The sequence below is a fragment of the Physella acuta genome, unplaced genomic scaffold (assembly GCF_028476545.2).
Source record: "Physella acuta isolate Inbredline_101_S28 unplaced genomic scaffold, ASM2847654v3 ptg000017l, whole genome shotgun sequence".
Taxonomy (NCBI): domain Eukaryota; kingdom Metazoa; phylum Mollusca; class Gastropoda; family Physidae; genus Physella; species Physella acuta.
The window spans coordinates 1,276,839-1,292,883 of record NW_026731537.1 but is presented as its reverse complement, the minus strand read 5'-3'; the positions used below and the strand labels follow the sequence as shown (position 1 = coordinate 1,292,883).

General features: G+C 45.1%; 1 protein-coding gene across 6 annotated transcripts in view; it reads left to right on the top strand.

Annotated features, from left to right (window-relative positions):
* Nucleotides 1-16,045, top strand: part of LOC131937351 (prestin) — a 58,064-nt gene that overhangs the window by 22,464 nt on the left and 19,555 nt on the right. For 5 of the 6 annotated variants that reach the window (XM_059294725.1, XM_059294741.1, XM_059294698.1 and 2 more), the window contains one exon: nt 14,509-14,831. In XM_059294725.1, coding sequence (XP_059150708.1) covers nt 14,631-14,831 — 201 coding nt within the window. In that variant the 5' untranslated portion in view covers nt 14,509-14,630. The remainder of the gene's footprint in view (nt 1-14,508; nt 14,832-16,045) is intronic. The other variant, XM_059294733.1, reaches the window with a different exon arrangement.

Sequence of the window (16,045 nt, the reverse complement as noted above, 5' to 3'; positions counted from 1 at the left end):
GGGGGAGAAGGGGAGGGTGTAGAATGGTGTCATTTAGAACACGTGTGTCTGGTGTGTAGGCCCTGTCCTGGTCATCTCTAGGCCCTGTCCTGGTCATCTGGTCATCTCTAGGCCCTGTCCTGGTCATCTGGTCATCTCTAGGCCCTGTCCTGGTCATCTGGTCATCTCTAGGCCCTGTACTGGTCATCTGGTCAACTCTAGGCCCTGTCCTGGTCATCTGGTCATCTCTAGGCCCTGTCCTGGTCATCTCTAGGCCCTTTCCTGGTCATCTGGTCATCTCTAGGCCCTGTCCTGGTCATCTCTAGGCCCTGTCCTGGTCATCTGGTCATCTCTAGGCCCTGTCCTGGTCATCTGGTCATCTCTAGGCCCTGTCCTGGTCATCTGGTCATCTCTAGGCCCTGTCCTGGTCATCTGGTCAACTCTAGGCCCTGTCCTGGTCATCTGGTCATCTCTAGGCCCTGTACTGGTCATCTGGTCAACTCTAGGCCCTGTCCTGGTCATCTGGTCATCTCTAGGCCCTGTCCTGGTCATCTCTAGGCCCTTTCCTGGTCATCTGGTCATCTCTAGGCCCTGTCCTGGTCATCTCTAGGCCCTGTCCTGGTCATCTGGTCATCTCTAGGCCCTGTCCTGGTCATCTGGTCATCTCTAGGCCCTGTCCTGGTCATCTGGTCATCTCTAGGCCCTGTCCTGGTCATCTGGTCAACTCTAGGCCCTGTCCTGGTCATCTGGTCATCTCTAGGCCCTGTCCTGGTCATCTCTAGGCCCTTTCCTGGTCATCTTGTCATCTCTAGGCCCTGTCCTGGTCATCTCTAGGCCCTGTCCTGGTCATCTGGTCATCTCTAGGCCCTGTCCTGGTCATCTCTAGGCCCTGTCCTGGTCATCTGGTCATCTCTAGGCCCTGTCCTGGTCATCTCTAGGCCCTTTCCTGGTCATCTGGTCATCTCTAGGCCCTGTCCTGGTCATCTCTAGGCCCTGTCCTGGTCATCTGGTCATCTCTAGGCCCTGTCCTGGTCATCTCTAGGCCCTGTCCTGGTCATCTGGTCATCTCTAGGCCCTGTCCTGGTCGTCTGGTCATCTCTAGGCCGTGTCCTGGTCATCTCTAGGCCCTGTCCTGGTCATCTCTAGGCCCTGTCCTGGCCATCTGGTCATCTCTAGGCCCTGTCCTGGTCATCTGGTCATCTCTAGGCCCTGTCCTGGTCATCTGGTCATCTCTAGGCCCTGTCCTGGTTATTTGGTCATCTCTAGGCCCTGTCCTGGTCATCTGGTCATCTCTAGGCCCTGTCCTGGTCATCTGGTCATCTCTAGGCCCTTTCCTGGTCATCTGGTCATCTTTAGGCCCTGTCGTGGTCATCTCTAGGCCCTGTCCTGGTCATCTCTAGGCCGTGTCCTGGTCATCTCTAGGCCCTGTCCTGGTCATCTGGTCATCTCTAGGCCCTGTCCTGGTCATCTCTAGTCCCTGTCCTGGTCATCTGGTCATCTCTAGGCCCTGTCCTGGTCGTCTGGTCATCTCTAGGCCCTGTCCTGGTCATCTCTAGGCCCTGTCCTGGTCATCTGGTCATCTCTAGGCCCTGTCCTGGTCATCTCTAGGCCCTGTCCTGGTCATCTCTAGGCCCTTTCCTGGTCATCTGGTCATCTCTAGGCCCTGTCCTGGTCATCTCTAGGCCCTGTCCTGGTCATCTGTTCATCTCTAGGCCCTGTCCTGGTCATCTCTAGGCCCTGTCCTGGTCATCTGGTCATCTCTAGGCCCTGTCCTGGTCGTCTGGTCATCTCTAGGCCCTGTCCTGGTCATCTGGTCATCTCTAGGTCCTGTCCTGTTTGTCAGGTGACGTAAACAAGTACTCACTCAACACACATAAATGCCTACACAAATAACGTACACATACATACACATATACCTACTCACTCAACACACATAAATACCTACACAAATAACCTACACATACATACACATATACCTACTCACTCAACACACATAAATACCTACACAAATAACGTACACATACATACACATATACCTACTCACTCAACACACATAAATACCTACACAAATAACCTACACATACATACACATATATCTACTCACTCAACACACATAAATACCTACACAAATAACCTACACATACATACACATATATCTACTCACTTAACACACATAAATACCTACACAAATAACCTACACATACATACACATATATCTACTCACTCAACACACATAAATACCTACACAAATAACCTACACATACATACACATATATCTACTCACTCAACACACATAAATACCTCCACAAATAACCTACACATACATACACATATAAATTCTCACTCAACACACCGATACAACTTGCATCACGCCACACACACACTACCATACCTCTCCCCTCACCCCACACAAATGTCAAATCCGCACAAATCTAATACATGCCCTCATTCTTCCCCCGTACTTACACACATCACAAATGCTACCACCACACCCCACCAGCAGAGTTTCTTCCAGGCATCTCTTCGGGGGGGCGAAGCCCCCCCGAAAAATTTTTACCGCCCCCCCGAACGAAATGAAATTTATATAATTTATATAGAAAATATATACTTTTAACAGTGTCCGCCCCCCCGAAGAAAGTTTACCGCCCCCCCGAAGATTTCAAGTGCCCCCCCGGAGAAAATAGTCTGGAAGAAACACTGCCCACCAGATTTTATTTTGCAACACGCCACCTACCCCCCCCCCCCCCCCCCCGAACAAATAAGACACGTTTTTGATCAATGTGCTAATACAAATAAAATATTTGAAAAATAAAAAAAAATCAATTCTCTAACCTAGTACTATATTTTGCACTTTCCTCCTAAACCTTCACCCCTTCAATAAACCCTGACTCGCCCCATTTCACCCCTCCCCCCCCCCAACACATCGCCCTAGACTACAGAAGTGGGGCCTCGCATAACTGTCACACCTTAAGCCGGTTGTATGACGTAATTTGTCAACAGCTGGCCATGTAGGGGATGCTACTCCGCTTGTTTATTTATTCAAGTTTAAAGACCTCCATATATTGGACTGGGTGACGTCCCTGAGTTGACTCGGGGAAAGTGACCATGGCGGGCGCTTGGCATTGTGCTGACATTAGTGCTGACCACCATAGTGCTGACCACCATAGTACTGACCATCATAGTACTGACCACCATAGTACTGACCACCATAGTGCTGACCGCTGACCACCATAGTGCTGACCACCATAGTGCTGACCATCATAGTGCTGACCACCATAGTGCTGACCATAATAGTGCTGACCGCTGACCACCATAGTGCTGACCACCATAGTGCTGACCATCATAGTGCTGACCACCATAGTGCTGACCACCATAGTGCTGACCATCATAGTACTGACCACCATAGTGCTGACCGCTGACCACCATAGTACTGACCACCATAGTGCTGACCACCATAGTGCTGACCATCATAGTGCTGACCGCTGACCACCATAGTGCTGACCGCTGACCACCATAGTGCTGACCGCTGACCACCATAGTGCTGACCGCTGACCACCATAGTGCTGACCATAGTGCTGACCATAGTGCTGACCACCATAGTGCTGACCACCATAGTGCTGACCACCATAGTGCTGACCACCATAGTGCTGACCACCATAGTGCTGACCGCTGACCACCATAGTGCTGACCACCATAGTGCTGACCACCAAAGTGCTGACCACCATAGTGCTGACCGATGACCACCAAAGTGCTGACCACCAAAGTGCTGACCATCATAGTGCTGACCACCATAGTGCTGACCATCATAGTGCTGACCACCATAGTACTGACCACCATAGTGCTGACCGATGACCACCAAAGTGCTGACCACCATAGTGCTGACCACCATAGTGCTGACCATCATAGTGCTGACCGCTGACCACCATAGTGCTGACCGCTGACCACCATAGTGCTGACCGCTGACCACCATAGTGCTGACCACCATAGTGCTGACCACCATAGTGCTGACCACCATAGTGCTGACCATCATAGTGCTGACCACCATAGTACTGACCACCATAGTGCTGACCATAGTGCTGACCACCATAGTGCTGACCACCATAGTGCTGACCGCTGACCATCATAGTGCTGACCACCATAGTACTGACCATCATAGTGCTGACCACCATAGTACTGACCACCATAGTACTGACCACCATAGTGCTGACCATCATAGTGCTGACCACCATAGCACTGACCACCATAGTGCTGACCGCTGACCACCATAGTGCTGACCACCATAGTGCTGACCATCATAGTGCTGACCGCTGACCACCATAGTGCTGACCGCTGACCACCATAGTGCTGACCACCATAGCGCTGACCACCATAGTGCTGACCACCATAGTGCTGACCACCATAGTGCTGACCACCATAGTACTGACCACCATAGTGCTGACCGCCATAGTACTGACCACCATAGTGCTGACCATAGTGCTGACCACCATAGTACTGACCACCATAGTGCTGACCGCTGACCACCATAGTGCTGACCACCATAGTGCTGACCACCATAGTGCTGACCATCATAGTGCTGACCGCTGACCACCATAGTGCTGACCGCTGACCATAGTGCTGACCACCATAGTGCTGACCACCATAGTGCTGACCACCATAGTGCTGACCACCAAAGTGCTGACCACCATAGTGCTGACCACCATAGTGCTAACCACCATAGCGCTGACCACCATAGCGCTGACCACCATAGTGCTGACCATCATTGTGCTGACCGCCATAGTGCTAACCACCATAGCGCTGACCACCATAGTGCTGACCACCATAGTGCTGACCACCATAGTACTGACCACCATAGTGCTGACCGCTGACCACCATAGTACTGACCATAGTGCTGACCATAGTGCTGACCACCATAGTGCTGACCACCATAGTGCTGACCACCATAGTGCTGACCATCACAGTGCTGACCATCATAGTGCTGACCATAGTGCTGACCACCATAGTGCTGACCGCTGACCACCATAGTGCTGACCGCTGACCACCATAGTGCTGACCATCATTGTGCTGACCATCATTGTGCTGACCACCATAGTGCTGACCATCATTGTGCTGACCATCATTGTGCTGACCATCATTGTGCTGACCATCATTGTGCTGACCACCATAGTGCTGACCATCACGGTCTTACCATACAGTCCGCCTTGAGCCCTGATTATACCAACAGCTTCACTCCGACGCTCGATAGTTCAGGTCCCCCCACAGTTCTCTATTATCAGCTTTATTGAAATGGTCCCTCCATTTGCAGACATTCAGTAGGCTGAACTAGACGCTAAATGATCATGTACTGCCAAATTAAATTGCTAGTTGGCAGTCCTTGAAATAAAACGAATTTTAGCACTAGTTGTTGTGTACTTTTCGTGGAAAAGTACGTTTTCTAAGTGTATGACTAATTGAAGTAATGTTTCTTTTCTGTGGGTACTTCACTGTTTGATTTATAAAACGTTTTAAAAACGTCTAAGGGGTTATTTTAAAAATCTTTCGTGATTTTAGCGTACCCACTTGCATTATGGTATTGGCTTAAATTTTAATTCAGGTTATTTTACTGGAGCGGCAAACATATGAAATAAACTACCACTCGGTTAGGTATAAACATCTGATGGTCTAGTCTTCCTGTTGCCTAATGGCCTAGCCTGTAGCCTTCATTTTTTTCTGATGGTCTAATCTTCCTGTTTCCTGATGGTCTAGCCTGTAGTCTCCCTGTGGCTATGCTCTAGTGACATGTAGGTTTGGTACCACATCACATAGCCCCGTGAACACCATTTTACCACGGTTGAGTATAGAGTTGGGTAGCCTACCTTTTTTCTGACGGTCTAGTGAAGTGTAGGTTTGGTACCACATCACCTAGCTCTGTGCACACAATTTTAGCACGGTTGAGTATAGAGTTGGGTAGCCTACCTTTGAAGGTGTTCCCGCAGCAACACTATAAACCTGTTAGATATACTTCAGCGTTTAATTGGTCCAGTAATAACAGCTGTTCGGGATAAAGAGCCTAGCAATAATCCAGTTATCTGCTAGGATAATCCTCTATGCAGCATTAAAGGCTTTAACAGAAACCTGTAGCTAGCTGTATCAGGTGTGTCAGATAAATACGCTAGTTTTAGATAGGTATAATTCCATCGGTCGCAGGATGCTTGAAAACAACCGTCGTGGGGAGAAAGTCCCGGAAAATTAAAAGTTTTAAAAACCTTTGTAAAAGTATGATTTTTTTACTTGAACTGGTCGAATCAACCACATAAAAATAGGTTTAAAAAGGAATTAAGTTATAGCCAAGAGGGAGGTTGTTTTTATCAGCGAATATGGAAGATCAATGATCATTGGTTTACTTGATGTTAATCTGTAGAATGGTCAGTGGACAGTTGTAGCATAGTCAAGGGCCAGTTGTAGAATGGTCAATGGTCAGTTGTACAATCGTCAGTGGTCGATGTCTGTTTAATGATCAAGTAATTTAAGAGGTTAAGTTGCCAATTTGTCGAGTGACCAAATTTTCTAAATTAGATCGACGTCAACAAATGACGTCAGAAGATTCTACATCCTCCCCTCCACTCCACTCTTTATATAACTCTGTCCCAGAATCCATATGTGCATATTTAAATGACATAACACACCTCCACCCCCGCCCTGAAGAACTGCAACTCAAACAAAAATTAACATAAAAAAATAACATGTTTTTTTGGTCAGTTTTATTGTCATTTCAGCATTGAAAACTTAAAAATAGGAATGTTAACTGCATGCTATCTACATGTCATCTGCATGTCATCTACACGATGTCATGTACATGCTAAAGTCATGTACCTTTTTTCAGATGTTTAAAGATCTCTGTGACGCAACTGTCGGTATTTCGTAACCAAATAACCTCAGAATGATTCCATACAATTGGCTGATAGTAGTCATAGATCAGGTTTAACAATATATCTGTATACAGTGGAGTGGCTCTAGTCATAGATCAGGTTAACAATATATCTGTATACAGTGTGGTAGTGTAGTCATAGATCAGGTTTTAACAATATATCTGTATACAGTGTAGTGGCTGTAGTTATAGATCAGGGTTAACAATTAGAGTCAGCTGTAGTAGTTTTTGCTCCAAAATCTTTAGTAAAAAATGTGTGTACCGTTTGACTGCTAAAAACCTAATTAACTGACCATCATTTGACCATTAAACTCTGTCACTCGACGACCGTTTGGTCACTAGACTTTACAGCTTGCCCATCACCCTAAAACCACAAGAACAACAATTGTTTCACTAGAGTTATGATAAAATTGTCTCACTAGAGTTATGATAAAATTGTCTCACCAGAGTTATAATCAAATTGTCTCACTAGAGTTATAATCAAATGGTCTCACTAGAGTTATGATAAAATTGGCTCACTACCGTCATAGGGAGCTTACTGAAGAGATTAGCCTGAAATATTTTTCTGATCCCAATCTTTCGCAATCCGATCGGCAAACGATTATCTTAACCTTCGATGTTTTTTTTTTCAATGTTCTGTGGACATACATAGGTTTAAAAACCAGCATATTATAATGTAACAGCTGGGTAGTTTTGAAAGTGTTAGGGAGTGTTAGACTGTCGGAATTAGGGGGCGATCAATGACGATCAGGGGAAAAAACAGCTGGAAGTATTGCCCACGTTTCATTGGCCAGATTGCTCTGTGATCTGACACACCCACCATACGTCAGTGAAAAGAATTTGTCCCCACCATACGTCATTATGTCACCACCACACGTCAATAAGTCGCCACCATACGTCATGTCACCATCATGCATAGATTTTAATTATAGCTCATGCTAGTTTTGACGTAGGATTGCTATTTCTTTTTTAAAACTGAAATTATATTTTAAGTCAAGTTTGTATACAAACGGTTTAGCTTTTTGTGGTGAACCAACTTCCGTCTTTGTTCTAACAAGTTTGTCTAGTTAGGATTATAAATACAACAATTTTAAAGAACAGCAACATGGAAACTCGTCGACAACAACGACAAGCACAAAAGTTGACATCTCCACCAACAAAAGTTGACATCTCCACCAACAAAAGTTGACATCTCCACCAACAAAAGTTGACATCTACACCAACAAAAGTTGACATCTACACCAACAAAAGTTGACATCTACACCAACAAAAGTTGACATCTCCACCAACAAAAGTTGACATCTACACCAACAAAAGTTGACATCTCCACCAACAAAAGTTGACATCTACACCAACAAAAGTTGACATCTCCACCAACAAAAGTTGACATCTACACCAACAAAAGTTGACATCTACACCAACAAAAGTTGATATCTACAAAAAAAATGTTGGACGCCAACATTGACCGTCACTTATTTTAAAGAACATTGACAATCATTAATTAGATTGATTGCTTTGATCACTAATGAAGATGAGCTTATGCAGTGAATAATTATCTAAAAAGATTTTTTCATGTGGACAGAATATATTTAGGTTCACCAATTTCTGTATAAATTCATTAGAAAACTACCAATAAACTTACTTAGTGACCTTAATCAGGCCTGCTTAAATCAATAATTTTAATGAGACACCACTTTGATCTATGGGGCGGCCAATGGAGCGTTTTGATTACTCTCATCATGGCTAGATTTCCAATCTTACTGATTAGACTGAACAATAATTTGTTGTGGAGCTTCTTCAAAAGCAGCGGAATGGGTCGACTGCTCTTTGGTATTGGCATTATCAGGCTGGGATCAGGTCAACTATAAAATGGTGGCTACCTTCTACATGTATGGCTGCCTTCTGGCTACCTTCTGGCTACCTTCTACATGTCTGGCTACCTTCTAGATCTACATGTCTGGCTACCTTCTACATGTCTGGCTACCTTCTGGCTACTTTCTACATGTCTGGCTACCTTCTGGCTACCTTCTACATGTCTGGCTACCTTTTGGCTACCTTCTACATGTTTAGCTACCTTCTACATATCTGGCTACCTTCTACATATCTGGCTACCTTCTACATATCTGGCTACCTTCTACATATCTGGCTACCTTCTACATATCTGGCTACCTTCTACATATCTGGCTACCTTCTACATATTTGGCTACCTTCTACATATCTGGCTACCTTGTGACTACCTTCTACATGTCTGGCTGCCTTCTGGCTACCTTCTGGCTACCTTCTACATGTCTGGCTACCTTCTGGCTACCTTCTACATGTCTGGCTACCTTTTGGCTACCTTCTACATGTTTAGCTACCTTCTACATATCTGGCTACCTTCTACATATCTGGCTACCTTCTACATATCTGGCTACCTTCTACATATCTGGCTACCTTCTACATATCTGGCTACCTTCTACATATCTGGCTACCTTCTACATATCTGGCTACCTTCTACATGTCTGGCTAAATTCCACATATTTGGCTACCTTCTACATGTCTGGCTACCTTTTGGCTACCTTCTACATATTTGGCTACCTTCTACATGTCTGGCTACCTTCTACATGTATGACTACCTTTTACATGTCTGGCTACCTTGTGACTACCTTCTACATGTCTTGCTACCTTCTGGCTACCTTCTACATATCTGGCTACCTTCTACATGTCTGGCTACCTTTTGGCTACCTTCTACATGTTTAGCTACCTTCTACATATCTGGCTACCTTCTACATGTCTGGCTAAATTCCACATATTTGGCTACCTTCTACATGTCTGGCTACCTTCTGGCTACCTTCTACATATTTGGCTACCTTCTACATGTCTGGCTACCTTCTACATGTCTGGCTACCTTCTGGCTACCTTCTACATGTCCGGCTACCTTCTACATGTCTGGCTACCTTCTACATGTCTGGCTACCTTCTACATGTCCGGCTACCTTCTACATGTCTGGCTACCTTCTACATGTCCGGCTACCTTCTACATGTCTGGCTACCTTCTACATGTCTGGCTACCTTCTACATGTCCGGCTACCTTCTACATGTCTGGCTACCTTCTACATGTCTGGCTGCCTTCTGGCTACCTTCCACATATCTGGCTACCTTCTACATGTCTGGCTACCTTCTGGCTACCTTCTGGCTACCTTCTACATGTCTGGCTACCTTTTGGCTACCTTCTACATGTTTAGCTACCTTCTACATATCTGGCTACCTTCTACATGTCTGGCTACCTTCTACATATCTGGCTACCTTCTACATGTCTGGCTACCTTCTACATGTCTGGCTACCTTCTACATATTTGGCTACCTTCTAGATGTCCGGCTACCTTCTACATGTCTGGCTACCTTCTACATATCTGGCTACCTTCTACATGTCTGGCTACCTTCTACATATCTGGCTACCTTCTACATGTCTGGCTACCTTCTACATATCTGGCTACCTTCTACATGTCTGGCTACCTTCTACATGTCTGGCTACCTTCTACATATCTGGCTACCTTCTGGCTACCTTCTACATATCTGGCTACCTTCTACATGTCTGGCTACCTTCTACATATCTGGCTACCTTCTGGCTACCTTCTACATGTCTGGCTACCTTCTACATGTCTGGCTACCTTCTACATGTCTGGCTATCTTCTACATGTCTGGCTACCTTCTACATATCTGGCTACCTTCTACATGTCTGGCTACCTTCTACATGTCTGGCTACCTTCTACATATCTGGCTACCTTCTGGCTACCTTCTACATATCTGGCTACCTTCTACATGTCTGGCTAAATTCCACATATTTGGCTACCTTCTACATGTCTGGCTACCTTCTGGCTACCTTCTACATATTTGGCTACCTTCTACATATCTGGCTACCTTCTACATGTCTGGCTACCTTCTACATGTCTGACTACCTTCTACATGTCTGGCTACCTTCTACATGTCTGGCTACCTTCTGGCTACCTTCTACATGTCCGGCTACCGTCTACATGTCTGGCTACCTTCTGGCTACCTTCTACATGTCCGGCTACCGTCTACATGTCTGGCTACCTTCTGGCTACCTTCTGGCTACCTTCTACATGTCTGGCTACCTTTTGGCTACCTTCTACATGTTTAGCTACCTTCTACATATCTGGCTACCTTCTACATGTCTGGCTACCTTCTACATATCTGGCTACCTTCTGGCTACCTTCTACATATCTGGCTACCTTCTACATGTCTGGCTACCTTTTGGCTACCTTCTACATGTTTAGCTACCTTCTACATATCTGGCTACCTTCTACATGTCTGGCTACCTTCTACATATCTGGCTACCTTCTACATGTCTGGCTACCTTCTACATGTCTGGCTACCTTCTACATATTTGGCTACCTTCTACATGTCCGGCTACCTTCTACATGTCTGGCTACCTTCTACATATCTGGCTACCTTCTACATGTCTGGCTACCTTCTACATATCTGGCTACCTTCTACATATCTGGCTACCTTCTACATGTCTGGCTACCTTCTACATGTCTGGCTACCTTCTACATATCTGGCTACCTTCTGGCTACCTTCTACATATCTGGCTACCTTCTACATGTCTGGCTACCTTCTACATATCTGGCTACCTTCTGGCTACCTTCTACATGTCTGGCTACCTTCTACATGTCTGGCTACCTTCTACATGTCTGGCTACCTTCTACATGTCTGGCTACCTTCTACATATCTGGCTACCTTCTACATGTCTGGCTACCTTCTACATGTCTGGCTACCTTCTACATATCTGGCTACCTTCTGGCTACCTTCTACATTTCCGGCTACCTTCTACATGTCTGGCTACCTTCTACATGTCTGGCTACCTTCTGGCTACCTTCTACATATCTAGCTACTTTATGCATGTCTAGCTACCTTATTTATGTCTGCCTATCAGATGTGCGTTAAGCGAGCACCTGTCGTATGATGATGTTTTATCTCATTAGCTGATCTAGTTTATTACTAAAATACGATGATTGTTTTATCTCATTAGCCGATCGTTTATTACTAATATAAAAATAAACTTAATGCAGTATGTATCTTTGACCCTACCCCCCACCCAGCCCCAGGCTCAATTGTAAAAAACATATCAGTCAGGTAATAACTGCCAGGATAAGATCACTAGCCGTGTGTTGATGTGATGAAGGTCCCGATATCTGGACATTATTTGTTGAAATGTTATTGACGGCTGGAGGTGTGGGGTGGGGTGGTTGTGGGTGTACTATGGGTGTTATGGGGTGTGGTGGTTGTGGGGTGTACTGTGGTGGTTGTGGGGTGTACTGTGGTGGATGTGGGGTGTACTGTGGTGGTTGTGGGGTGTACTGTAGTCAGGTAGTGTGGTTGCCATGTGATGTACAGTAGTTAGTTTATTTTGTGATGTTGCCAATGTTTACATCGTGATGTTGCCACTGTTTACCACGTGATGTTGTGATGTTGCCAATGTTTACCTTGTGATGTTGCCACTTGAATACCAGGACATCACTAATGTTGAAGTTGACAGCTACTCTAAAAGCGCTTCTAATTTACGGCATTATAAAATAATTTGTGCTGCACTGTGAAATTCAGCAAATATTTGAGGGGTGGACAGAGGCGGGGGGCGGGGGGAAGGGGGGGGGGGGTGAAGTGGGAGCATCATAAATCCTTGAAATATAAAGCTATACTAATACATATATACTAATACATATATACTAATACATAAATACTAATACATATATACTAATACATATATACGAATACATATATACGAATACATATTGTATTGTAGCTCATCATTCGACTCTAAATATGTCCATTCATTTGGTTATCAACCACCCAATTGCACTATGCAACAAAATATAGTAAACCTTTCTTGCATAGACTAAAACAGGTTGTTTTTGACATAGCTATTCACTCTCCAGTGTGTAACGCCCCCCCCCCCCCGCCCCGCCCCGCTGTTTGCTGATTTACGGTGTATGTTGTGTTTGTTGTATATTTGGTGTATGTATGTTTGTGGTGTTTGTATGTGTGTGGTATTTGTTGGTGTGTGGTATTTGTTGGTGTGTGGTGTTGGTAGGTGTGTGGTATTTGCTGGTGTGTGGTGCTTGTCGACGTATGGTGTTGTTGTGTATGGTGTATATGTGGTGTATGTTCAGTAGCGGCACGACTTAAGTTGCAGCCTAAAACTGCTGTAGACAAGCCCTAGAAAGTCGACCATGTTGCTATACTTCTCACCCAGGGTCGGCGCCCGCGACCTCCCCCGCCCAACCCTTAACCTTGACCCTCATTACCCTTTATTGCATCCTGCCCGACATCTGTAATATATACATTGTCATGTCGCCGCCTCCTGCCGGAGATGATGTCGCGACCGTACGGATTGTGTTTCCGAGAGATGTTCCAGAGATCTTGATGTATAGGTTTCTTATACATCACGCTCTAATGCAAGCGTTGCTTTCAATGTAAATGGCAGTCTGCTTATTTTATTGATGAGTTCGGCCGTACTTGACCGATTAGTGAGACTAGGCTGAACCAGTCCGTGTCGTTTTATTTGACCAATTACTGCTAATTAATTAGTTATTTAACTTATACACGATTTGTTTAATTTAATAATTGAATTTGGTATATTGTCAAACGTTGCACCCTTCTGTCGAGCTGTCATTTAGGCGGACATACGTAGCTTGTGTTTACTGGACATGTGTAGCTTGTGTTTACTCGTATACGTACCATATGTTTACTGGACATACGTAGGTTGTGTTTACTGGGCATACGTACCATAGATCTACTCGTATACGTACCATATGTTTACTGGACATACGTAGGTTGTGTTTACTGGACATACGTACCATATGTCTACTCGTATACGTACCATATGTTTACTGGACATACGTAGGTTGTTTACTGGACATACGTACCATGTGTTGCCCAGAATGGACATACGTGCCTTGTGTTAGCTAATACAAAGACAAAACCTAAAAATATTTTAGTTAACAATTTGGAATGCATAAAACTTTTTTGATTTTTTTCTACGGAGCTCGTTTTCAATCTATCGGCCGTAAACCTGTAGACATTTTGAAAAACTTTTAGTGTATGGAGAGTGGTAGGGGTGAGCTGTGGCTGGGGCGGTGTGGTGTGGGGCTGGGGCGGTGTGGTGTGGGGCTGGGGCGGGATGATCGTCCGCCGTACATCTCACGTGCAGTTAAGTATCCGCTCACCTGACCGGGGTATCGGCTTTCACACCTAATCAAATACGGGCAGACACCTTCGAATGACGTAACAAAGTTTCATCAGACATCTGGATAAATAAAAATTGCCCCCGCTGCTTCTTACATCAGACTTACACTTTGAACATCTTACATGAGACGTACACTTATATTTGACCATCTTGCATGGGACGTACGAATGACGAAGTTCTAGAAGCTTCCTTTTCATCTCACCTGTTTATCCGAGCAGGATTCACCAGTTTGACCTTTCACTGTCAGGTTAGGTGCAATATACGCGGACGTGTTATTTAATATATTGACAAAATGCTTTGTTTTAATTGCCTGAATTGTTAGCGTGTTTGAACTTTGAACTTTGACCACACCCCCTGTAACTTATTGTCTTGTCCCAACAGACGGCCCTCAGGTAGACGGCCCTCAGGTAGACGGCCCTCAGGTAGACGGCCCTCAGGTAGACGGCCCTCAGGTAGACGGCCCTCAGGTAGACCAGCCCCAGTAGCCTCCCGTCAGCCGGAAGATGGACGCCAACGGCACAAAGGACCCTAAGCCGCCCTCCACGGACGTGGCCGAGAAGACCAGCGAGCTGCCCGAGACACGAGCGAGGTCCGAGTCGACCTGGACGACCCGCAGCACCATCATGAGCACCCAGCGGCCCATCTACCACACCCGGACTGTCAGGGACCAGTACCTCAAACCTGTCGAGGTCACGCCCATCAAGGTTGGTCAAAGTTCAGATACATGTCTTTTCTTTACATCATGCCCAGCAAGGTGGGTCAAAATACTAATACATGTCTTTTCTATACTCTTGTTATAGTTATTTAAAACAAGGTTGATATAATTTTGAATGTAGCCGTTAGTTATTTTATTTTTATTAAATATTTTCAATAACATTCGACTTTGAAAACACTGACACAATTTTTTTGAAGATTATATAATATACGTATTTTTCTTTTTGCTTTGACCTTTCTCTTTTGTTTTGTAAAAAAAAGTTATCAATGAAGTTGGCTGTATTCCTTCTTTTATTTTCCAAATGTTTTGCTTGCAAAACTTAAATGTATGTAACACATAGACATGCACATCTACACACAACTACCCACACACACACACACACGTACAAACATCAACCCATACACGTATCCATACGTACCCCCCCCACACGTACACACACCTACTCCACATACATACACACACCTACCCCCACACACGTACACACCTACCCCACATACAAGTACACACACCTAACCCCATACACATACACACACCTACCCCCACACGCGTACACACCTACCCCCACACACGTACACACAGCTACCCCCACACATGTACACACACTTACCCCCACAAACGTACACACACCTACCCACACGTACACACACCTACCCCCACACACATACTACGTATAGCCTCTATGTAGTTCCCACACATACAGCAAGACCCGCTACTGTACCGCTCCACCCTATGCTTTACGTTTCTGGATTGTTACACTTTTTTACTTCACTGGGTAAATGTGGGTCAAACAAAATTGCAAGGTCGTCTGAAAAAAACAACACTTTGAACTGTGTGTAGAGGGGGAGTGAAGGTGTGGAGGAATGAGTGTGCAGTAGTCGACGAATGAATGCCACCAAATCCTGTTTGTGAGATTTTAATTAAAATTTCTGCTAATTAAAACCGAAGGTCAGGGGTTAAATATTTAATGAACGGTATTCACGACCTGGATTTGTTTTTATCAACTTCTACTTGTGTTTTTCCTCCAAGAGACTGCCTCCATTGATCTAGAAACTGATTACTACTGTCTGGTCTGTTTTGTATAGGCCTGTTTGATTGCAGTAAATGGGTAGATACTTTTAATACCTCAGCTTTGGGGAGGGGTGGAGTTTGGTAGGTGTGTGTGTGTGTGGGGGGGGGGGCGGCGTCATCCGAGAATATTGTGTG